Source organism: Amblyomma mixtum, chromosome 2, assembly GCF_055824585.1.
Source record: "Amblyomma mixtum isolate Tamu chromosome 2, ASM5582458v1, whole genome shotgun sequence".
Lineage (NCBI taxonomy): Eukaryota > Metazoa > Arthropoda > Arachnida > Ixodida > Ixodidae > Amblyomma > Amblyomma mixtum.
In genome coordinates, this window is record NC_143013.1 from 67,986,611 (window position 1) to 68,012,019 (window position 25,409).

Here is a 25,409-nt window from a genome sequence, read left to right on the forward strand (position 1 = left end):
CGACAAAAAGGCTAACGATACGTACGCATTTCAAGTCCGACCTGTCGTGGAAGAAGAGCGAGAGCCTAGCCTTGGACGTGCCCTTGTTGCAGTTTTCGACGGTCTCTTGGAAAGCAGCCTCCACTGCATCCATGTCGAAGAAACACAGCTCAGAGCCCTGGCGTCGGTCACTGACATCCCAGCGGTCCTTAAATGGCGTCCCAAAAGCAACGGCAAGAACTCCTGCTTTGTGGCTTGCTCCCGTGGACGAATGCTGTAGCGATGCGCTGATAGCAATCGTGCTGTAGGTGCTGAGAAGGCTTCCTTTTTTTGGACACCTTATGGGTAAATCCGTGTAGGTTAGGAAAGAAGGGTCGCTCTCACACACACGAACTAGGCGCGTCTCGAAGGTGTCATGGGAAGCGCCCTTGTTCTGCACCGTGACGAAGTAGGCGAAGCCATTGTAACTGAAACCATGCACGTAACGAGTACGGTGGTATTTCTTTAAGAGATCAGTCACGTTTCGTGTGAATGAACGAAGACGAAAGGAATTCGGTTCCACAAACACCCTGGCCGACAGCAAGTAAGGGTGGTATTCTGGAAGCCTGCCGTCGTACGCCGATGCGACGAAGAGGACGTCCGAATTCCCCCCGCTGCCAAAGAAAGCTACGGTGTTCCTTTTCGAAGCGAGGTAGTTGACCCTCAGATTCTTGTCCATGGGTTTCCCGGCTTCTAAATCGTGTGAGAGCTGGTAAACTGAGCACGTTCCTTGATAAGTTGTCCCACAAGCCAAAATGTCAGAACCCGAGCCAAGCTGAAGGAGAACTTGGTTGTCGTTGTCGGTTATGCTTCTCTGGCTGTCACAAAGGAGAGGATACGGAGGGCATAGGAGGCTGTCATTTCTGGGTCCCGTGGAATAAGTAGCTTCAAGCGAAAGACTGTCCGCTGAGAGCTTGTAAAACGCATTGCGCCCAGCTAAAACTACTACGCCTGCGGTTCCATGCCGTTCTAAGTACAAGACGTTCTGCAGAGGTGCTTGATGAGCTCTGAACTCATTTATAAAAAATGCGTTCCTACTTGTCACAATATCTAAAAAAACAAGAAATACCACTGTTTTCGCGTGAACTAACATCTAGCCGAAGCAACGCTTGTTGAGAGCGCCTAGTATACATGCGTCTGCCAGACTGCACAGCCTCCTTCCGAAGTCAGATGTGAGTGTTGGAATTGGCCATTTCTGAAATTCAGAAAAAAAAAGAAATTGGCGAAGATAAGCGCTTGTGCGGGCTGGAGAGATTTTACGCTTAGACAACAACTGTGGGACCTTGATTTAATTTCTGAATCATTTAATATACTGGTAAATATAACCCAGGTTTCGAAGTCTGTAGGACAGGGAGCCGAGTGCACGCATAATCTCTTTGTGCGCAATGATGTCTCAGGCATGCCGCAAAGCCTCAGTCTGCTGAATTATAGCTTCTACTTTTATCCGCGCTCCTCAGGGCAAGATTGTACCCGACCTGTCTTTGTCACGCCCCGAGATTTTCTTCTATTTTATATCTCTGTCTCACGGTTCAACAAACGTCTGCGGCGCTCGAGGTCCTCTTTAAGGGTTTGGTTTTTCTGCAGCCGAAGCACCCCTGATTGAAATTGCGCAACTAATTGGAGAGCGGAAGAAAGCCGAACTGAATCGCTGCCCGAGTGCGCAGTCTGAAATAAAAAAAAAAATGAGAGGCTTAATTCGAGCAGACGAATTCAGGCTCCACCTTTCTGGTGCCACCTTACGCTAAATGTCCGGCTGAATTAGGCGTTGCTCTAGTTTCATTGGTACGGAAGTTTTTTCTCAGAGCCTAATATGCGGTTTGATAACGACCTGCCCCAGCTCCGAGCAGGCACATTGGCTGTCTCGCAGTTCACCAGATGGCGCAGCCTCTCAAATCGGCTATTCCGCTCGCGTCGACGAAAATTCTCTGCGCAGACGATTGCAGTTCTTCGCCGACTCCAGACAATCCAAGTAAGTTCCGATGTTAAATTATTTATCGGAAAGCGCAGACTATCACATGCTGCCCGGTGGTCTGTGCCTAAGACCAAATAAACCAGTAGTTTGGGCAGAAGAAATTTTTACAACCCGGACAGATAAATACGGAACGCCCTCTATTTCCTTCCCCGCCCGACCCGCTCCTAAGCCTGGCGCGCGCCTTCTTCTGTTTTCCTCCTGCCTCTCGTATCTCTTCTTTCTCCGCACCTTTTCTCAGAAGCACTCTCCCTACCCTGTTTAAGCCTTCCGTATTGGCTCCTTCTGATGTCCTTGCTCTGACCTGCTTCTATGCATCGCTCCTATGAGTCATGCATCACGACTGCGCCACGTTTTCTCGCCGTGGGCCTTCTAACACTCTTCGCGTTAGAAAAAGCTACAATCTAAAGCTTAACTAACACAACTGCAGCCGAGTATGGTGTTGTCCCGAATGTGACGGGGCGAGAACAATCAAATGGGCGCTGGCGGCAAAGTTAAAATTAAAACACTTGTGACTGAGCGCGCGTTCAGAGTGGCCAACAGCGGTCGCCCCAGTTCCCGATATCTACACGCAGGTATAAGCAGGTATATAATCACCTTCTTGGTAATCGGTCGGGCCAGAGATAAAATCGCTAATTCCAGAAGCAAAGAATTGCTTCGTAACGCAAAGGTGCCCGATGCGAGCCGTCAGAGGAGAAACTGTTTCCGCCGACTATCGGTTTGGTTTACGGGGTTTAAGGTTTATGGTTTATGCGGGTTTAACGTCCAAAAGCGACCCAGGCTATGAGAGGCGCCGTAGTGAAGGGCTCCGGAAATTTCGACCACCTGGGGTTCTTTAGCGTGCACTGACATCGTACAGTACACGGGTCTCTAGAATTTTGCCTCCATCGAAATTCGACCGCTGTGGCCGGGATCGAACCCGCGTCTTTCGGGTCAGCAGTCGAGCGCCATAACCATTGAGCCACCGCGGCGGCTTTACGGGGTTTAACGGCCGAAGACGACCCAGGTTATCGATGGACGCCTTACTGGAGGGCTGCGGTTAGTTTTGATCACTTGGTGTTCTTTAACGTGCACTGACATCGCATAGTAGACGTGCTTCTAGTATTTCGCCTCCGTCGAAATGCGACCGCCGCGGCCGGAATCGAACCCCGCGGACGCGATCGAATGCGCGTCTTTCGAGTCAGCAGCCGAGAAACATAACCACTGGGCCACCGTGTCGGCCCAAAGATTAGGAAAGAAGCTTAGTGTTTAGATCTGCGTATAGCTACGGGAACTAGCACACCCGCTGTGTTTTCTGCACTGAACACGGCCTGGTGACAGGTGTTGCTTCTAATATTGCCTCGAGCGCTCATCGTTGTCTTCGCCCCGTTATATTCGTGGCATCATGGAAATCGGCTACGTTCACGAATACCGCGTTTCAGAGCGTTGCTGTCGAGGGGCGCAAACTCGTGGTCACGTGGGGTTTTCTAATATTTTGCGCACTTTCTTTTCAACTGGGAAGAAACCCGTCTACAGTATGAACTAAAATAAAAACTTATGATTTAGGCGTTTTTTGGCATGCTCTATAGTTTGGTATCAGACTTTTCGCCGGAAACGAAATATTTAAGATATGAATTTTTTTTTTCAGTTTTAATGCTTAAATTATTCACTAAACAATACGAAAATACTCTGAAAGCTACGTACAGTGATCAACGATATGGTTGACGTTTACTCCATCTATCTTGCCTCGATATATTTTAAATATATCGCTAAATATAGCTTGGACACATTGTATAAGCTGGAGCTCTGCAGCTAAAGTGTGCCACATCCCAGATAACTGTCACCCTCACCTAAAAAATTCAGTGATCTATAAGGCTATTTCTTGGCTGGCCGAGTCAACATTATGTAATATGTAATGTAATAAAAGTCGCCTATTTAGAACTTTTCTTCTGGGCACGTTTTTTCCTAGTGAAAAGGGTAGTGTCGCATTTTGCTGCAACGCTGGCTTGGGCTCTTATGTTGGAGCTCGGACTTCCTTGTCGGCATCTCCAGGTCGATAAGATATACCCCTCTGAAACGGATCGTGCTCCCAGTGCGTTTCCGGCCCTCTGTTCTCCTATCGAGGCAACTGCCAGCGTAGGCTGTATGATACGAGGAAGTTATTGTTGTGACCGTTTGCTGTTCATGTGACCGAAGTGTTCACAGCTAATCTTAGTCAGCCATGGTTGGCGGTTTCGTGGGCACTGGAGAGCTTAAGAAGGAAGTTTTTGGACGATGAGCAGTTCTCGACGCGCAAGATAACAGGACACTAAACGCTTACTAAGGTCTACAAGAAAGTGCAGCCGCAAATGATGTCGGGACATTGCTTAGAAAAATGTACAGAATGTGCAAGATCGGCGTTATCTCTGACATGCTACGTGATACTGCTGCCCACTAGTGGCTTAGCACCCCATACTAATAAATTAGTACTATGTTTTAATGTGTGGAAATTAGCATTCCATAGGAGTATATTTTTTCCGTAGAATTGCTTGTTTTTGTTACTCTCGCTGTAAATCTTCTAATAGTGTGTTCTATCTTTCAAGAGAGAAATTGAGATGCTTAAAAGCTTACAACGTAGTTCAGAAAGCTGCGAGACAGGCTTTATCTGCTGTATTTTTTTTCACAAATTGGTCACATACCTAATAAGTGGGGGGACTGCTATGTTATTACTTCCTCTTCTCTGCTTGTTATCACCTTTTAGAACTCTCCCTAGGACACTCTTGATTATGCGTTGTGTGCCGCCTTGAGGCTGTGCATGCTGTAGCTGGCAAGTATGCAGCCGAGACTAAAATTTCGCAGCTATCACCATCTCTGAGTCCTCTTAGAATGCTCTACAAATGCTTTGCAATGCCGTCTAGCTCTAAATTTTCTCTACACGACGAGACAAGACTACGAATTGATACTTCTCATGACCGTTAAAAGATGACATAACTCGCATTGCCTTTGAGGGTTGCTAAGAGCCGTGCTTAGAGCGATAGGGTGTGCTGTGATCTTCAGCTTAGCCAAAAAAAGAAAGTACACGTCGACAGCTGCGATAAGATTGCGTATGCTCAAGCGAAGGTGCTAGAACAGGCCATTCGAGTATATTATCTGCGCAACGGACAGTCAGGACCGCCGACTGTTGCTGCCCCTTTTGCGTCCGTCAGAAGTTTGAGATGGTATTACTTGAGAACGCACTGCAGCATATAACGGGCTTCACAGGGTTACATGTGCGTCCCGAAACACGGAAGAAATGAATAATGGAAAGTGTTGCCGGGAGTAAAACTTGGTGCTTGCATAAAACGCAGGTCACAACTTCATAGAAAAGTCGCATTTTGTGCACCTAATCAAGGAACTGGACTCTACGAAACATAACAGCGCTTCACATCCAATTAAAGAAAGCTGCCATGCCAAGGTTGCTTTTTCAGATTACTCGGAAATTGAACCCCGGCAGTGGTGGGCGAGTGCGTGGTCGTCGAGTGCGTCTAAAATCGAGATGCGCAAAAATTATCTCTACACTTTAAGGCGCGTATTTAATGCTGGTTTCAAAATTGGATGAATGACGTGGCCACCATTAAATCGAAGGACCTTCTGTGCCGCTCGGGATACTGTAGTGTACCAAAAGCAGGCCATGGCTGGCTTATTATTTGTTTCTAGTTCCTGATGAAGGCTACGCAGGATCTGAATGATTAAAAGCTTGGAAGCAGCGCCACCAGCCTGATGAAAGGTTCACAGTCATGCTGCGGGATTTGCCGAGCGTGGTCGCTGGCTACATATACAATGCCCCGGATGTAACCAGATGTCAAAGTTGACGCCGGGAACTGGGCGCAGTACGGTCTGCGGATTGCTTCAGTAGACTGGCCAAATCCAGGAGGAGTGGGAGCTGTGCACCGGTGTTTTTACTGTCAGTTTAGTGGCCGCACAACGAAAGACTATAACTTTAATAGCTCTTCGCTTCGTCAAGCTGTTCGCCGGTGATGAGGAAATGCGCTGCTCCGAAAACCCCTTCAGGACACCACAATATTTCCTGGCATATCTTGTGTCCCTATCCTTTAGGTGTTTTTCTCTGGATTTTGTTTGCGTAGCGTAGCATCCTAGAACAACTGTCTAGTGTTGCTCAAATTGGTCTCAGCCGTCAGCAGTTACTGCTACATAGTTGTTTGCACTAGGTTGTACTGCACTGAAAAGAATTTGTCTTTTCTTATCGAGTATTCCACTCGGCAAACCGAAACAACTTCTCGCGCTTCGCGAAACCGAAAATCGTGTTTAAATCAACGATTTCGATTCAGGTCGTGAGTTCTCCTTGGACCACAACGGATACCTTGCTCGCTCGCAGATTCAGAGAGCTGCTCGAGATTCCCGATCGGAATACGAAATTAGTTATCTTGAACGTTGTAATTAAATACCCCATATTTCGCAGGAGTTTCTCAGTTGGTTTCGCTTATAACATTGACGACCATCTTGTTTGTCTTCATTGGCGCCAGCGTGTTCGCTTGTTTAAGGTGCTACAGTGAGCATAAAAGAGTCGCTCGAGGAAGCAGTTTACGGTTCAAATAGTGAGCTTGACGTTAGAGTGCGGTTGCAGTAGCGTGCTAGCAAAAGCCCGTTGGTGTGTCAGGAAATGGCATGAAAGGAACGGCGGCTGTTTCCGTGCGTCACTAATTTGCTACACGCGCCATCCGCTGTATTAATAGATATTTTTTTTTGTTCGCCGCAGAAATCACAGATACATTTTTATTTCTAAAGCAACGTTTCTAATTATTTGGGAATGTGCACTCGCACTTCTCTCGCCGACAGAAGAGACGTTCATTATGAAACAAAGTGAAAGAAGCAAACCTGGCCAGCAGATATGAAGAGCTATCTAGGGAGTCATTTCCATCCCCAGAGCAGGCTAGTGAACTGCAATAGTGGCTTTCCTCACAACAATAATTACCTCCTAGAGCATGCGGCAGTTTCCATCAAAAAATAAAACGGAGTGTACCAGTCTTTCAGTTTTCAGGGTGTTCAGTAAACTCGCGTGCGGTGATTCTGTCTGTCATGCCACGGATCACTTTGGCCAACTTTTCCTAACACTGACTGCACCGTCCAACTAGACAAAAATGGCGTCGCCAAGCTACATGACCGTTGCAGTTCACCGATAAGATACCGCACATTTAACCATTGAGGACTTCCTGCTTGTTAGAGACCTTCCAAGTTCTGCGTAGAGGTATGCAGACATTTCCTGCCTTGTTTACGATCAATTTCTCTAGCTCTCTAAATACAAGAAAGGGGTAGGGTTATAACGAAGCTAAACTGAGTAGACGTGGGAAAGCGTCTTTACCCTGGTTGGCCCATGGTTTCGCTTTGCTAGGTTGTCGGCACGTATAGAGACGATTTTAGATCGATATAGTATCAGTTGAACAGGACGACGATCTGCAATGCACAGCGCGAGTGCGTTGCAGTTTAACACGACGTATGATTGGCTGCGGCGATGGCATAGTGTTATCGTGCAGTGGCCAACAAAGCTGATCTGTTCGCGCCGCCTAACAGATCTGAGTCGCGGCGAAACTCAGTCGCGAACGAAACTCACTCGCGGCAATAGCTGTTAATTTATTCATTTATGGTTTGAGCAAGATCCCCTTAAGGTGAAGCTTCACACAGACTCGGAGAGCCGGCGAGACGTCCGGAAGTAGCGCTTTCGCACTAAAACAGCGCTGCGACAGGAGACGTAGAAGGAAGGACAAGCACTTTTTTTTTGTATTCAGTGATGTACCAACTATCTCAACTTTCCGTTTTAGTGCGGTTTTTCTTTAGCTCCGAAGACTGCGTTCGCCCTGTGCAATAAGCCACACATATATGGTTTTCAGCCGCTTTGAAGTATTTCAGCCTCTGAACTGTTTTGTTTCTATCGCTCCATTTTCTCACCGAATTCCTGCTTGCGCCAGTCATATCATTTTTAAGGGCACCTGCTAGCACATGCGTGAAGATGAAGGCTGGATGATGTACCAGGTGTTAAGACACTTGTTTTGCCGCAGGCAGCATTGAATACGCGGTGTTTTCGATAGCGTTTTGCAGCAGCAGTCACTGATTTCGTAAAGTGGCTTCCTGTAACAGCTTAACAAATGTTAGGCCTAACTTAATGGCGACCACGTCTAGTTGCGTTACATGGGCGCCAACAGGCACGCTCTAGGACCCCTGTTGTTTATGAAAGGTCTTCATTCCCTGTTCTGCATTGTCGACATTGCGTGTCCACAACATTTGGCGGGAACCTTAGAAACGTGAGTTTGAAAGGTAATAATTTGAGGGGTTTTTTTTCATGTCGTTTAAAATTACAGATGAGGCCTTGTTTATGCCACCTAAATCGCATTTGAGGGTATCAAGCTATGCCAAGGTAGATGACACTGCGTAATGCGTGCCTCTGTTCCGCTTACAATAAGCATTATTGCAAGATTTGCACATATTGCAGTGCTCCGTACATCTGTCTGGAGTGTGCTAACGGTGCTCTGCTGGCTTTGAGAGAATAATTTACAAGTGGTCTACGCCTCGGACCAATGTCTCGGAGCATATGCTCTCAGAAAGCCACATTCAGCCGAACACCGAGCGATGAATGTCGTTAATGAGCACAAAAATGCGCATTTGGAGTGACAGAACTCCAGGTATGTTGGAGTGCGTAGGCGCCCGTAAAGCAGAGGTGAAGGGATCGAACATTAAATTTTAAAAACAGGTGTGCATCAACAGGTGAAAACATGGGACAGTGACTTTGATATAAGGACCGAAGGACGACGAAGTTCCAATGTTAAATGACAACATTGGCTCTCGGCTTTTATTCGCGAATTTGATATGCAAGATTAGTGCACCAAAGGACTGTCAGATTCTAATAAATGTAGAGCAATTGAATTCCACGTACTCTGAAATGGTTCGTTATAATAGATGTCCAAGGACCATGCTTCCTGCGATTTCTCCCTTGTTAGTAATGCTGAATTATCCACTGCTCAGTGAGAAGAAAGCGCTTTCTCAGATATAATGATTGAATTTGCAATGTATGTACGCATGAGCGCGGGTAGCATATGTCATCTCAGTATTGATATTTTCGAGCTCTCGCTTGCATTGGCGTTCAGATGGCATTTGGCGATGGGAGCGTTGTGCGGCAAATGCCCGTATGCTGTACGATGTGAGAGGTCGTCGGTGAACCTCAGGTGTTAGCAATTATTCCAGAAACTTCCGCTACGGCTCCCTCATAGCTTTATGTAGAGCACCTGGACGTTAGCGCGCAATTCGATCCAGCATATTTACATATGGTACTTATTTTAATGTACCGAACTCATACTGAGGCACGTTAATACTGGTAGACAGTAGTATATGCAGATATTTGGTGCTATAAGCCTATCAAAACTTCTATGAAAACTATGAAAGTCTATGAAAACTTTGCACAGAAATCAAAATACCGAAGTCGAATTTAAATTTAGCACAATGCAGGAGAAAGTCCGGGTCTAAAAAGATGTGAGGAGACTAAGGCCACAAATTTCTAAGAAACATCATTGTTATTAATTTAGTGCTAGTGTGCCGAGCCAATAAAGTGAAACTGAAGTCCGAGCTATCACGTACCCGTGAACTTTCCTAGATTAATTCAAATCGCTCCTTCAATCAAAAATAAGAATGCTCCTTTTACTTTGCTAACCTAACGTCCTTCCCCTCATGTAATAACCGAAAACGGAAGTGGTTATGTAAACAAAAGTGAAGAAACAATAATGAGTCAAATTATACCACGTGCATAATAAGCTATGGCTAGAAAAAACGTGCACTGCATCACGTTTCCAAGCAGTATCAACTCACCACATGCATTACATTTCTCCGTATATTTAAAGGACACTTTTCAGTTTAAGTTTGAAGCTTGTTGGATTATGGGATTTGACGCCCCAAAGCGACTCAGGCTATGAGGGACGCCGTAGTGAAGGGCTCCGGAAATTTCGACCACCTGGGGTTCTTTGACGTGCGCTGACGCCGCACAGTACACGGGCCTCTAGAATTTCGCCTCCATGAAAACTCTAGAGGTCCGTGCCCCATCGAAATTCGACCGCCGCAGTCGGGATCGAAACCGCGTAGTTCGGGCAGCAGTCGAGCACTATAACTACTCCGCCACCGCGGTGGCCGTGAAGTTTGTCAACTGACCACAGTAGTAATAAGTTAGTGGCCTTGGCATGCCTTCGGATTTCGGACTGTTTTATATTCCTCATGTTAACCCTGATGAAGGGGCGCTCGATATACGAGCGGGGATGTATATAACGATCGAACGCCAAATGGATAGCAAAGGAGCCGCTGATGGTTTACGGGTCATCCCAATGATGATCTGGAAAGGATTATCGGTCTTGTTGTGCTTTTTTTTGTGTTGTCAGTATTCACTTAGAAGCATCAGAATTGAATTTTGTAATCTCTGGACTGAGGCAACACCACAGCACGTGTTCCATGGTGGCCTATGTGGATGCAGGGTTTTTAAAGCGTAAGCCTTTTTTGGCTCATGAGTAACGTGGACGGAAGTTGTATGGTAATTAGAATGAAATGCAAAAGGTGATTAAGCGACAGTTGATTAGAAAGATAAAAATAAAAGAAATAAAGTAAAGGACAACTAATTACAAATAAAAAATGAAAGGAGAAAGAGAGGAAAGGGAAAGGTTTTCGCTTTCCCGCTCTTAAGCAGACTAGTGAAATCCTATAATTTTTCACGCCGTCCGTCTCATATACCCGCCACTTCCTGGCCTCAACTTTCTACCAGCATTACCGACTACATTCGCACCACTGTTGTGAGCACTGCGTTCGTCGTGCAACATTCCGGGCGGTGTCATACGATTTCTCTTAGCATATAGCTTACATGTGCTCGTCAAGTTGGAGGCTAGCTTACGACAGGAATTCGAATCACATTGCACATTCAATGGTATGCCTTCCGAAACTTCACCTCTTCCCCTAAGGGGCAATTACTGCAAGCTTTAGTTTAGTCAAAAACCTATTTTCGTATCAAAATTGTGGCGCAAACGTTCCTCGTACACGTTGCGGGCGGTGTCATACGGTTTCTCGTTCAAAATAGCATCCGTTTCTTAGGCTGGAGGTAAGCTCGCGACAGGTTTTAGAACCGAGTTTGCGAGTGCTTCGCTCGGACCTTTGTGGATTCAGCTTTTTTCTTCGTTTTAGACTGTCTGATTCCCGTTAGTTGCATATTCATTCAAATTTAGATTGGGATTTATGTACAGTAGCGGGTACCTCTAGGAATATCCTTCGAATAAAATGCTACAAAAACAGTGTATTAATAATAGCCTTTACAGTCAATTTCCAAGCGTAGCTTTTTGTGTAGTGTTTTTTTTTCTCTAAATTTTCATAAAGCTTAAGCTCTCAGAAACCAGTGTTGAAGAAGCTTGACAAGTAACGTTAGGTTTGGAATTTATTTGTTGTATTTATCGGGGTTTTCTAATAAATCTCTCTATAGTGGTAAAATTGATCTAAAATTATTTCGGCTCATAACTTCGTAGCGGACTCCAGCGTCGAGCACACAAGTCCTAAATGTAATGGCAGTTATTGCTCAGCCATAACGGTCATTTGGTCATACGGTTTAAAACCTAGAGTATGAGATTAAAGCCTAGAATAAACAGCCTGTAGCAATTGTATATTAAGAGGTACATTAATGAAGCTTGCGCAAATAATGGACAGAAGTAGTTAATAAAAATTTTAAGTTAAAAAAATTCTCGTATTGTTTCTATTATCTTCTATTTTTCAGCCATTTGCCCTCTTTTTCTTAGAAATGGCCCACAACGCAGTGCTGAAATTACAAGTTCAATTACAAGGCAGACAATACTGGCAAATTTGGAACAGTAAATAAGACATATAACTTTCCTTCACGTTAATTCAGGATGCACTTTTAGTGGACCAGGATTGTTTTTTTCGCGTGACCTCACTGTAGTGCACAGGTGCTTTGAAGAGCGTAGTGCTTTGAAGACCATAGGTTCTTTGAAGCACCACGCCCTTTGAAGAGCGTGGTAATCATCTCAAAAGAAATTATTACACGCGTGTTGAAATGCAGGGTAATAAACAGAAAATGAAACCAATGGCATATTGGTTGTTTACTTATTTAAGCCGAACATAGCTGATTGAAATTAAAGATGCGGATGTGTCTGAATGGAGAAGGCAAAGCGGCTCCACGCTTTGAAGTACGCAGGAAGAATCTAGAAATTTTTGTTTCACTAGACGTTTAGTCAAGTTCAAAAGTTTCCTCATAGCCGTAGTGCGCTAAAAATAAAGTTTTGTGACGTGGTAAAGTCGTGTAGCATCCTATTTATAATCTTTGTTTATTTTACCATTTCAGACTCTTGGTTTAGCAGACAACACTGAGCCATCAGATAACAGTTTAAATAAAATTCGAATCGGGCTAGGAGAAGTTAAGCATGAAATCTTTTTTTTTTGCAACGAAAACTTTCACCTGGAAGCTGTCAGAGCAACTTGACAAAGGTCTTGACGCGAATCATGCCTGAAAGCAGAGTAGAGGCTCAGCGGCATGCACTAAGCAATGTACACATGCGAGTAGCCCGTTGCACTTGGGCGGAACAATAAAGTGCTCGAAATGTTGCTAATTGCCAATAATTCAAACCATAAACGTAGCATTCACGAAACATACGGTGCCTGCAACAAAGGACGGACCCCACAAAAACAACACATATGTAGTCTGCAGCATGACGAAAGCACAGCACGAAAGCACAGCACGCAAGCAACACACAGTAAAGGGCAATACAGAGGATAAACTCAAGACAGCTCCTCTTATCTTTGCATCTGCCATCCTTGACAGCTTTTACTGTATGCTTAAACGTAACACGCAAGGTTTTCTAGCTTAGAACGTCGCGCGTATTAATATCTATCACGTTGCTTGCCTGCAGCGAAGCAGTGCGTTTTGCACTCTCGAGGCACTCTCGCCCAGCATTACCACGTTTCGAACGAGTTGAAGGGCTCACCGCTCATGCTAGCCGACCACTTTTTATCATCTGGAGAACGACAGTGATGATGCGAGCAAATATAAGCCACGTTATCTACGCAGTGAGCTACTTCAGCGCCGCCGCTCCCCCGCAAGCCTGTGAGCATGCCCGTGAGCCTGCACTGTTTTGTTGGCAAAGACGGTGCGTGCCACGCTGTCCTTTGTGTGCAGCCTAAGCTGGAGCGCCGATGCATGTGGTTCTCTTCGCTACGCAACAAACCACAATGGAGTGACGATGCCGTTTCGACCACCCTTTATCTCCTTTCTCGTTACTCGAGACTGCGGAAGGGGGCTGTTGGGACGTTTATACATTTACATCGTTTTATTTTGCTCATGCAGAACTGAAGAGAAACGCAGCATAGACTTCTTGCTCATCGTTTTCCTAATATCTGGACAGGAGGAGTTTCCTTCCCGCTGCTACGAAGCCCATCCTCCATCTTGCTTGATTTAAGTGTGAATGAAGCGTTGGCTTCTAAGTCGCAATTTGGTAAGGCTGCTTGAATGCTCCCGTTCTTAAACTTTCCTCTGTGGGCAGTTTTATGAAGTACACGAATACCTCGCTAACCACTGTGAAAATCAAGTGACAAGCTTGTGTCATCAGTAGATGAGTGAAATTCGAGAGCAAACCTGAGCATTGGAATGAAAAGGGTGCTTTTAACTGGAAGATGGAGTCTTCAGTGCGAAATTACAGGAAGCGTGACACACTTAGTTTTTTCCAGAATTGGTGGATTGATATCTTCTGCAAATCTTAACTTCGCAGCTGGGCTATATATTTCTTCCAGTTAGCAGGGCGCAATGCGAGTTACCTTGATTCATGGGTTACGCTTGTTTGCTTTTTGTACGCTATGACTAGTCCTGCAGACGTCTATGGTGAGCTCATATCAAGGCAGTCCCCGTTAAAGCATGAACATGTGATCTGGCTGCACAAGAAGTACCTACACAGCATCGCGTACCCATCAGGGCATCTGTGGTCATGCAAAAAAGCGAAAAGTGAATGCAGCTTTTAACTTACAGTTTGGCACTCGTTGCTAGACGGCCGCACACCTCAGCCTACCGGGGCTGATTATTTCGAGCCGCTCACTCAGCTTTGACTAGCGCCGTAAAGGGAAAGATAGGTGACACTCCAGCCTGTTTGCAGTTGAGATATTTGGGCAGATACGCGATCCGCTTGCACCATGTCCCCAACATGAAGTATCTCGCAACTACTTTTCTAGCGTAGTAAGGAACTCCACGCGTTCAGTAAGTACGCTTCGCTCTCTTGAGTCCGCTGCTGTTGGCAAACTGTCGCTTTTTCTACAATAAAAAAAAACTTATCTACAACAGACTCCGGCGACGCCAAGTTAGATAAAAACTGCGGCAATCCACACGTTAACGTTGGTGAGGTTCAATACCGAAAGTGTAATCAAAGCTACAAGATTAAAATTGGCTCTAATAATGCGGAAATGTAGTAATACGTAACGTATGAACCGCAAATGAAAAAGAGTTTTCTACTTTATCTGAATTTTTTACAAATTTTTCTTTTTTCCTCAGTAATAGCTCGTAATTCTGGCTGAATTTGCCAGTGTGGAAAGAGACAATTGCATGACTGAAATGCGTCTAAAATTAAAAGTAAGGATGTGCGAATATTCGAAATTTGGAACACGATTTGATTATATTTTTATTCGGTTCATATTCGGCTCAAGGCATTGGTATTGAAGAATTTTTGAGTTGTCGAATATTTCGACATATTCGGCTGTGATAGATTACTGCGCCGATTGCCATAAATCGGGTCGCGATCGGGAACATTGATCGTTTGTTGCGATGCAGGAAATCGCGGTGTTTATTTTTATCAGGCTACCCACTGCTCCAGGATTTATAATACAGAGGAGGGGTGGGGGCGAAGGGGAATTTTCAACGCATTGTGAGGTTGCAAACAACAGAAAACTGTTGTACAGTTCGAAGCAGGAAATGAGCTGGTTCCTAAAAAAAAATTACATGAAACTTATGATGCTGAGAACACATAAGCCGGCAACCACCTGCGGTTCTACTGGCAGCCCACAGATGTAGCAACGGAATGTAAAATAATTGAGCCATAAGAGCCACTTAATTGCTGGTGAGCGTTTTACCGCTGCAGTCACAGAACGGTGGGCACGACAAGCTCGGGTTACCATGCTTTGTATCTACTGGCTGAGTAAACTATTCTTGCTATGCCAGGTTTCAGGAAATTAAATAGTTAATCCGATTCCACGGGCAAATTACATGAGCATTCATATAAGAATTTCATACTTTACGGCGATGCCAATGAATATCAGGTTAGGGGAGCGTGTGAGACGTGTGTGGGTTGGCCATGCCCACGAAATCCTGAAGAATGCCATGTTTGCCATTCTTGTGCGTTCGAGCTGGGCGGAGTTGAAAGGAAGCCTCTTGCGCATTTGACTTCGCGAGTAATTGGCGGACCTGAGCTACTGAGCCGGCCAATTATTGAACAGTATCGGGCTACCGCCGACTCACCTCCTTGTCAGCACCTTATCACGGGGAGGAGCTGCAAAATAAGTGAGAGTAAGCGCATGTTCCGCTGAACAATGCCTCAACGATAGGCTAAGAGAGCACAACAAAGATATGAAAGATGGCGCGAGGAGGAACATACCTGAGCACGTGGTCACGTGCAGGTGTACTGAAAACTTTGACAAAAGCAAGGTTCCTAAAATGTACGAGCACTGGTCGTGCGGGAATTGTAGGAAGCGCATGTGATTCATCGCAGAGGAACAGACTGCGTCGGCACTTATTGTGTAACCCTGAGAAGAAAACAGTTCAGATTTCTTGATGGCGTATAATGCGAAGAATCTTGCTGGTTGGTTTTGGTGGTTATGTGTGTTTTCATGCTGTGGGCGTGCCCATGTGGTATACTGGGTGTCCTGGCTAACCTCAGCCAGGGTTTAAAAATATGCCGCGGCACTCTAAGACGAACAAGACCAATCCATGTTGCTGGGTTGCTATGCAGCAAGTTGATATGCTGCAAGTCACACTGTTTTTGTATTGTGCTTAAATGCATAATTAGTCGAGATTAATTAACGAACTTCGCATGTAATGAAGATAGACGAAAAATTCCAAAGAGGAAATTATAGAGCGGTCCGCAAAACGCCCGATTGAATAGTTTTGAGCTTTTTGTCTATTACGTATTATCTTTTTTCGCTCACTGCAGATTCCCACAAAAAACAAAATAAAAAAAACCCACGTGGCATGTCCGCATGTGCGCTGCGTTCGCAGTGCTCTAAAACGTTCCGCTTATAGACAAGCAGCTCATTCATCCGGTTGTGATGCGGCCTACAACGTCAGCGTCTTAAAAGGTTTACGTCAGCGCAAGCGAAAAAGGCGGTGTCTGCTTATCGCTATCATGATCCGCCGCCAGAAAAGCATACTGCTGGCGTAAATCGCATAGCCAGCTGCTGCGTCGCTGCCCTATTGCCTTTTAAGTGGCAGCGCTTGGAGCTGAATGATCTGTTGGTTCTTACGCGGAGCATTTGAGAGCACTGCACCCGCGGCGCGCAAGCTTGCATGTCACGTGGTATTTTTTTTGTGGCAAAAAAAAAACTAATACGAAATACATAAAAAGTTAGAAAGTGTTCAATCGTACGTTTGGCGGACCGTCTATAACTTGGTCATTTGGAATTTCTCGCGCATCTTAATTGCTTTCGAAAATTGGTTAATTAATCTCGACTAATTATGCAAGAACATCAGTATAAAAAAATGTTACTTGCTCCATTCAGTAACCAGCCACATGCATTTGGTCGCGCCGGATGTGAGTGTTGAGGCATACTTTTAAACTCTGGCTAAAATTAGCTAGGACATCCTGTATATAGCTGTTGCTGGAGTAAAATTCCTTCACTTGATTGTGTCAGAGCTAGTATACGTCTTTCCTTCTTCTTTGTCGCGTCTATTGCGCTGCTAATTTATATCATGTACCAAACGAGGGACGAATTCGTCGCTTGATTTTCATTACTTGACAAAACAAGTTCCTTTAGAGGCGTTAATGCTTTCATTGCTCTCTCTGTACATAGACACGGTTACTCCGGAAGGAAAACCTGGCTCTTTTTGAATCTGATTTCATTCGGCAGAAACGGGTTCGCACATGGATAATTGATCGCCTCTCTGCGTATGAGCGCGAGCTTGGCATTCATTGCATTATTAGCCATAAATTCGTAGCTGTGTGTATCCCGGATTAAATGACAACCACTACAACATTACTGCGCCGTTGCTGTTAAGGTGCGGCTTGAAGAAATGAGGCGCAGTAGGCTCACACCCGCATAACATATGACGGTCCACGCTTTCTAGGAGGCACACTTGTAGGAGAGTGGGCTAGGAGACAGCCGTACCCTAATATGCTTACCCGACCATTCTTCTTCCTGCAGTTTGTCGGCTGCCTGGCTGTTCCGGCTGTGTGTTGTGATGCCTTCTTTGGCTGCGGCTTTTTTCGTGCCCAGCTGGCCCCTATCTACAAGGCTGGCATGTGTCGTGCACTGGCAATTCGCATCCCAACTGACCTATCACTCTGCGTGATTGCCCTGGCCTCTTCGCCGACGTATCTGTAGTCCCTTGCACGCCTCAGACCGCCTTGCATCAGACTTCGTCAATGCCTCACTGGATCAGCCGGTTATGAGCGGCTTTAGCGCTGCTATTAAGTCACTTACCGAGGGTTTAAAGTGTATCGCACAGCATTCTTTTTCATTTGGCTAGGTGACAGGAGTACCGCCAGGATGCTGACCCGAGAATTATTCTTCCTGCAGGTATGTTACAGCACAGACGCTTGTTGTATTCGATCAGGTGATAGGTTTCCACTGGTGTTCCTCTGCCCACACGACGTTGTTTTCTGTTCATCACATATAATGTATTGATTGAGTCGCCTTCTATTGAGTGGCGATGTGGAAGTTAACCCCGACCCTCCAAAGAAAAATCCTGCTCATAACCCTTCTTCCAAAAATCAAATGGGCTCCAGTTGCCTTACGTGATTCGAAGGGGCGAATGCTTCGTCAAAGACAGGCACTGCGGTTGTTGATGCTATGATTGCTCAAATGCTATCTGAACTGATAGAAGGGCAGGAGCTCTTAGCCTGTAACATAGCCAACATAAAAGCATAGCATAAATCTGTCGACGAGTGGTTCGAAAGCCTTGAGTGCCGTGTGACTGCACTTTGTCCTCATCACCAGAAATGTACGGTGGACGTCGTACTAACATCGATTTCTTCACTTTTACCGTAGCCAAGCTAACTAAGAAAAATGATGACCTGGAAAATATATCTCGTCGCAATAACTTAATGTTACATGGCATCCCAGAAGCCCCAAATAAGGAGGAGAAAGACTTGTTGCACAAAGTGTCTAATGTCATTACCAAGTAATTGATTATTCAAATTCAGCTTTCAAATTCACAATTCAAAAACGCTGTCATAGCATTGGTAGGGAACGTGAGGTCCGTCCACGTCCCGTTATCCTGAGAATATTGGATTACTCCGAGAAAATAACCTTACTAAAGACCGTACTCAGATTTAAAGACACTGAGTACCACGCAACCGAATACTTCTCTTTTAAAGTTCGCGCACTGCGGAAAAAACTTTGGGAAGAATCCCGCGTATACCGCGAAAATGGCTATCAGGTGAAGTTGCGCTACGATTATATTCATATCGATAATTTTCGCCACGTTTGGAACGATGACACGGATGCCCTTGTCAAAGACCTCAGGCACTCCCCTAAACGCACCGCCTCACAGTCTATCGCTTCTTCTCCGGTTTGACTTTCCAAACACAGGCATGAAAAGCTATCTATATTGAAATTTAGGGCTAGAAGTATTACTAAAAAGTTTTCTGACTTTCTGTCGCTTACATGTTCACAGTCCCCGCACGTTGTGGGCATACGAAAACGTGGCTTCATAATGGCATCCATTGTTCTTAATTCACTCCTCCAGGCTACGTGGCCATGCTTGCGGATCGACAGCATGGAAAAGGTGGAGTCGTCGCTCTTCTCTTTTGATATGACAAACTTTACTGTATTGAAGGCCGCAGCGGAAACTGAATCTATCTGGTGTAAAGTTTTCTTATGAACCAGTCCATTGTAGTCAGCATTGTTTATCTCCCATCATGTTAATCCGTCGACATCTTGCACGTCTTTAATGATTATTTGGACAGACAAACATTCAGCCTGTCCAATTTTATTCTGATGGGTGACTTCAGTGTTCGAGGCATCCATTGGCCCTAAGTTTCGTTCTCTAGTCGGGATGCATTCATCTGTCTATGAGTTTATGAAGATGAGCCTTTCGGAGCATGAAGCGCTTATCTGATCCACCAAGTGTTATGAAGTTTAACAGGGCGAAGGAAGAACTTTGAGTGTTAAGCAAATCAACAAAAGATAATTTTTTCAACGTATGTACAGCTTGGAAATCTTCTGAGCACTGTTCCTCGCGATTTTTGGCGCTCTGTCTTGCCAACAGAGTCTGCATCTTCGTTTATAAACGGCCTCCGCGGTGGCCCAGCGGTTATGGTGCTCGGCTGCTGACCCAAAAGACGCGGGTTCGATCCCGACCGCGGCGGCTGGAATTTCTTCGGAGGAGAAATTCTAGAGCCCCGTGTACTGTGCGATGTCAGTGCACGTTAAAGAACCCCAGGCGGTCGAAATTTCCGGAGCCCTTCACTACGGCGTCTCTCATAGCCTTAGTCGCTTTCGGACGTTAAACCCCATAAACCAAACCAAACCAAACCATCGTTTATAAACGTCAGTGATGAAACAACTAATGATCCACTAAAATAGCTAACGCTTTTAATGCCTACTTTAAATATGTTTTCTTATCTGACCCTCTCGACGTTCCAACCTTTGGCCCTCCCAGTGTGGCAGCTTCAGTTAATGAGCTTGGTGTATTTAACCTAATTCTACAGTTGTACAAACAAAAATCGACCGACCCTGATGGTACGCGTAATTCTTTTCTCGATCGTTATTCACTGCGGACTTTTCAATACCTAACATTGATCTTTCTAAAGTCGCTCAAAACTGGCATGGTTCCGTCCTCATGGAAGCTGGCCAAAGTACTTCTATTATTTAAATCGGGTATAAAACAACGTTTATCTAATTACAGACCTATTTCATTAACATGATACTCATGTAAGATGCTGGAGCACATAATTCAGAAACATACAATGGTATTTCTGGTATCTAATAGCATGCTGTCTAACTTTCAGGACAGCTTTAGAAAAGGTTTCAGCCCCTGCTCGATTGATAAATTTCAGCAAAATAACATTTGAGTGGCGCGTAAAATGCGTAAGCAAAAAATTCATAATTAACGTTCTTACGCTAAGCAGGAAATCACGAAAAGTATGCTATAATTACCTTCTATAAATTGTGTCACTGCAGGCGAGATATTAAGAATGCCGCGTTTTATAGCAAGTAGTTAACATTAAGGATGACAGGTGAACTCTGTCGCTGAGAACAGATACGAACTACACTTGAAACACAATTTGGGTAGTATTTCGTAAAGTAATTTATCTTTGGCAATCAAAGGAGAGCGAAAGTTTTGATGTGGTTTTCAGCAAAAGATAGCATTCTGGCTCATCACTTCCTCTGCTCATCACAGTCTCGCACGCAGTAAAAACGGCGCGAACGATAGGAGAGAAAGATAACAGGCACAGCGCTGAACTTACAAATTAATGCATTTCAGGCGATCTCGTAATAAATGCGGAAAGCATACTAATTACAAATAGCTCAAGGAGAAGTCTAACGTCTTTCGCTGCTTTCTGGTCCCGTCTTTGAAGCTCTTTCTGTTGTGTTAGTGATAAAAGAATTGGCACGGTCATCTTCTTTGTGGCACCAAGTTTCAACAAGTGGCACAGCGACCACAAAGATGAAAGAAGCCTTATCTGCGAACAAGGTGCGTCATTTCTCCAAAGCAACGCCTCTTTTCTTGTTCTGTGTTGTCTGTGTCATTTCTTGAGGTTCAACCTTACCGGCCATGCTTTAGCACGGCTCAAGATCCTCGTTCGAGTTCTGTTTAGAGCTATGATTTTGGGTTAGCGTAGTGCAAGTCTATCTATCCGAGTTCTTATCTTGTGAACGAAGGTTCCGGGAATCCATCTTGCCAGAGCTGATGATAAGTCTCGCTGAAAACGTCGATTGCTTGGCGCGAGGCCCTTTGCTTTCTGCGGTTGGTGGCGCAAGCCGTTAGCGTCTCTGTAGGTAGAGTTCCAAATTGAGTAAACTGCGCCCCTATCTAGCGACGGTAATTACCCTTGACTGTAATTTCCGAACTTTGAACACAATAAGTGGTGTCCCGTATTTACTTACCTTTCGGTTCCTAAAGGAAAACTTTTATTTTACTAATAGAATGTACTCGATTGCACTGCAAACACGTTCAGCGGCGATTAGTAACAAATACACGAGCGTCGTACTGACGAATTGCGAAATATACGAAAGCAGCTGGAAAACGCTTTTGGAACGATAGCTGTGAGTTACTTCACACCAGGGGCGTAGCCGGGGAAGCTGCCTTGGTGTCAGAACACCTCCCGAATTTTTCTTAGTGCTGTATTCTGAGTGCTGTAGACCTTTTTTTGTCGCTTGTGCTATTCACACCACACCGATATATTAGAATGTAAAGACGAAAGTAAGAGCGTTGGTTGCTTGACAAAAATAGTCTTGACAAACTCGGAAGCGGAAGCTTTGCAGAAAACGGTCACTCTTCTTCGCTCTTCTTCGCATGAAATTAGCAAGTATAGAGGACAAATATTTTAATGAATTTCTGTCCTTCAAGATCCTTTAAATTTTTGTACATATACAATGGCCAGGAAAATATCTCAACGACGCTGTCCTTCGTTACAGTGTACGGCGCAGCAGCAGCTGTCACCGGTCATGTATTGCGAGTAATTGCGGGCACGATGAGGGATAACGCTGTTAGGATGGTCTGTGCGGGTGTTCTACGTACTGGTAGAATGAGCTGACTGTCACAGGGTGAACAAAAGAAAAACCTTTGATAAAGACAGAGACGTGAAATTCGGCGACGGGAAGCGAGAGAAGGATGTTGTAGTTTTAATTTGAAGGCGGATATGCTAGAGTACCGCCAGTAGTTTGAAATAATAAAGCGAGTGGCACGATTATGAACAGATTAAAGGGCTGAGATAAAGTTAGACTGATGGGGGTCAAATATTGCGCAAGCGTAGTGAAGTTTAGGCCGCACAAGTGTTTTATAAATTGGTAATTTTAAGGAAGAAGCTGCCATGCGCAGGTTACGACGGAGATACCCAACTTCTCGATTAGATGAATGTATAATGTGATTAATGCGGCAAGACCATCATGAGTCACTAGTGAGGTTAATACCAAGGTACTTAAAAGAGTTAGTGGAAATAATGGCAGTATCATTGCCTTTATAAGTAGGCAGAGTCTAATTTCGGCGGCGCTGAAAAGAAATGTGTACAGTCTTGTTAGTATTTAGGGACATTACCCACGTAGTGCACCACTGCTGTATGTTATCCAGGTCATTTTGGAGGATGAAAGCATCCTCGGCGTTGGTTATGGGGTGGTAGAGTACGCAGTGATCCGCGAAAAGGGGGATGCTAGATGTCAATGTGGAAGATGGGTCGTTAATGTATGTTAGGAAGAGTAAGGGGCCAAGAACTGTGCTTAGCGGTAGTCCTGAAAAAAAACGGGTGAATAAGCTGATGAGAAGCCATTAACGGAAACAAATTGCATGCGGTTGGTTAAAAGCTTCGAATCCAGTTCAAGACACTAGGATGAATGTTTAACAGATACATTTGAAGTAGAAAGCGGGAATGGGGTACTTTATCGAAAGCTTTCTCGAAATCTAAAAACAGTGCATCAGTTGGGATATTACGGTGAAGATAGGAATAAATGTCATGCAGGAACAAAGCTAATTGGGTTTCACATGAGTGACCTTTCTGGAATCTGTGTTGGCTTGGATAAAAAAAGTTGCTCGATGTTAGAAATGTGGCAACATTAGAGTAAATGACGTGTTCCATGATCTTAGAACATACACTGGTCAGAGAAATGGGTCGGTAATTACCTGGGAATGATCGGTCACCTTTCTTGAAAACTGGAATGACCTCGCCGATTCGCCAGTCATGTCGAACGGAGCCAGTGTCAAGCGTCTGTTGAAAAATGAGGGAAAGAATAAGACTGCAAACCTTCTTAGCGTTCTTTAAGACTTTCGAGTTAATTCCATCGGTACCGCAGGAGGATGAACATTTTATCGAGTCGATAATATAAACAATATCATGTGCTTTGAATGTGATACCATCCATTGGTGGATGCGGCAAAGGCGGAGGATCAAGAACGTCATGAGTTGTTTCATTAGTAAAAACTGAAGAGAATCCATAGTTCAAGACATGGGGTACGTCTCATGCGCCCACTGGCAAGCCAGCGCTGTCAATTAGGGAAATAGTATTATCTACTTCAGGGGTGATTGTTTTCCAGAAGCGCTTAGGGTTGCTTTGTAATATTTCTGGGAGAGTAGTGGAAAAGAATCGGCGTTTAGTTTGGTAGCGAGATCGGAATATTGCTTGGCAGCGGTGTGGTATTTGTTCCAGGCGCTTTTGGTGTTAGACAACTTGACAGAACGGAAAAGGCGCTTTTTCTTGTTATTTAAACCCTTTAGTGTAACATTAAACCATGAACAACGTTTTCGCTGGTTTATGGGGACGGTAGGGATGTAAAGTCGAATCAAACGCAGTAATTCTGATTTGAAGAGAGACCAGTTCCACTCAGTAGAACTAAAGCGGTAGGTAGAAGCAAAATGGTTACGGAAAACAAGGTCACGATTCATGCTAATGTAGTCTCCTTTGTCGTATAGCGTTAGTACTTTTTTGGATTTAGGACTTTTCGTAACGCTAGTATCAAAAGTAGTGTGAAGTACAACGTGGTCACTAAGGCCCGTAATGTACAAAGGAGCACATAATTCGTCAGGATGAGTAGTCAGAATGAGGTCAAGGATGTTTGATGAATGTTCAGTCGTACGGGTGGGCTCAGAGACTATTTGGGACAGGCCGATAGTTAAGCATGTTTTTAGGAATTCACTTCATGCCTGACTTTTTGTTACGGTGTGGGACATATCGTTCGAATCTATGGACGGAAAGTTTAAATCGCCGAAAGCAAAATGGGGGTGCGGGGGTAAGATGAGATTAGCGAATTGAGCTTGTCATGAAAGAGCGTTATGAATGAGCTGTCCATATTAGGCTGTCGATAGCATATACCGATGACTACGCGACAGGATGAAGCATGACAGCACACCCAAATCATTTCCAACGAGGCCGCTATTTTTGCAATGTAACAATTTGGGAAACGCTTGGAAGCGATAAGAACGCCGCCGCCACGGCAGCCGTCAGGTCTGTCTTTACGGAATATATCAAAGTCAGGAAGTTCGGGCAAGATTTCGGAATCTAATGTTGATGAATTTGGCGTCGTCGCCGGTGTTAGGCTACATGCCTGAGCGCGGCCAGCAGTTCGTTCTGCAGCCAGCGGCTACCCTCGATATGTCCGTGTTTTTTCTTTAGCACTCACGAAGCATATTCCTACCGTACGCGCGCGTTGCAAGGAGATGCAGAAGCACTCGGTGCAGCAGAGCGCATTTCCCTTTGTGTGGGCGGTCAGGGACATATAGTGAAGCGGCTGAGGCATCCTACACACTCACCTTGCCGCGGTGACAGGCCCACTCGACCGCTCACGGGACCAGCGGGATAGTTTCTTTTTCCGGCCGTGTTCCCAGTCTTTGGAAGTCGTGCGTTGGACTGATCGGGCAGCTCTATTGCAAGGGCGCCATAGAAATGACGTCGCGGGTAGCTAATTTTACGCGGGCGCTTTGAATATGTAAAAGTTTCGTGACTTTCGTCGCTGGTTTTCTCAGTAACGCAGGAATCTTTCCTTAGCCGTCAAGTTGGAGCTCCTGTTGGAGTCCATGTGGCTTTTGATATCCGAAAGAAACACAGAAAATTGCAGCGCAATAAGCAAGAGACTATCAAAGACCAAAAATTCTTCTTGTAGGTACACGTTTTGAGACGCGGGGGAGGTCGGATCAGGCGCGAATGATGTAGTGTGCTGGTTGCCTCTTGTCGAGTTATATGTGCATAAAACGCGGCTGTTATGGTAGAATATATGCTAACATAATATAACATTCTATTTCAGACTGCCCAGTCTTCTATAGCTGACTCAACATCCCCGAATATTCGGGTTCATTGTTTGCCTATATTCGGTACAAAGTATTTTTGAGGTTACACATCAGTAGCAAATAAACTAGTCAGGATCGTTGTCCTTGGTGGAGCAGAAGACAGACGCATGCGTAATCAGCCCTCTGTATCACTGCAGAACAATGAGCCATATCTGTCATGTGCTTCTCTCGTGCTTTTACTGTTATATCGAGACAATTTGCATTGTTAGCTTTTGTTTATTTAGCTGCAGCTTGCTCAACGGCGCACCCTCTGTT

The 25,409-nt window shown here is 44.9% G+C and overlaps 1 protein-coding gene across 2 annotated transcripts in view; it reads right to left on the minus strand.

The window, feature by feature from the left end:
* LOC149359644 (hepatocyte growth factor receptor-like) overlaps positions 1 to 14,056 on the minus strand; it is a 61,905-nt gene extending 47,849 nt beyond the window's left edge. For both annotated transcript variants that reach the window (XM_089571788.1, XM_089571787.1), the window contains exons 1-2: positions 13,984 to 14,056; positions 26 to 1,213 (exon numbers count right to left, since the gene is read on the minus strand). In XM_089571788.1, the coding sequence (XP_089427914.1) occupies positions 26 to 1,111 (1,086 nt within the window). In that variant the 5' untranslated portion in view covers positions 1,112 to 1,213; positions 13,984 to 14,056. The remainder of the gene's footprint in view (positions 1 to 25; positions 1,214 to 13,983) is intronic.
* Positions 14,057 to 25,409: the final 11,353 nt, after the last annotated feature.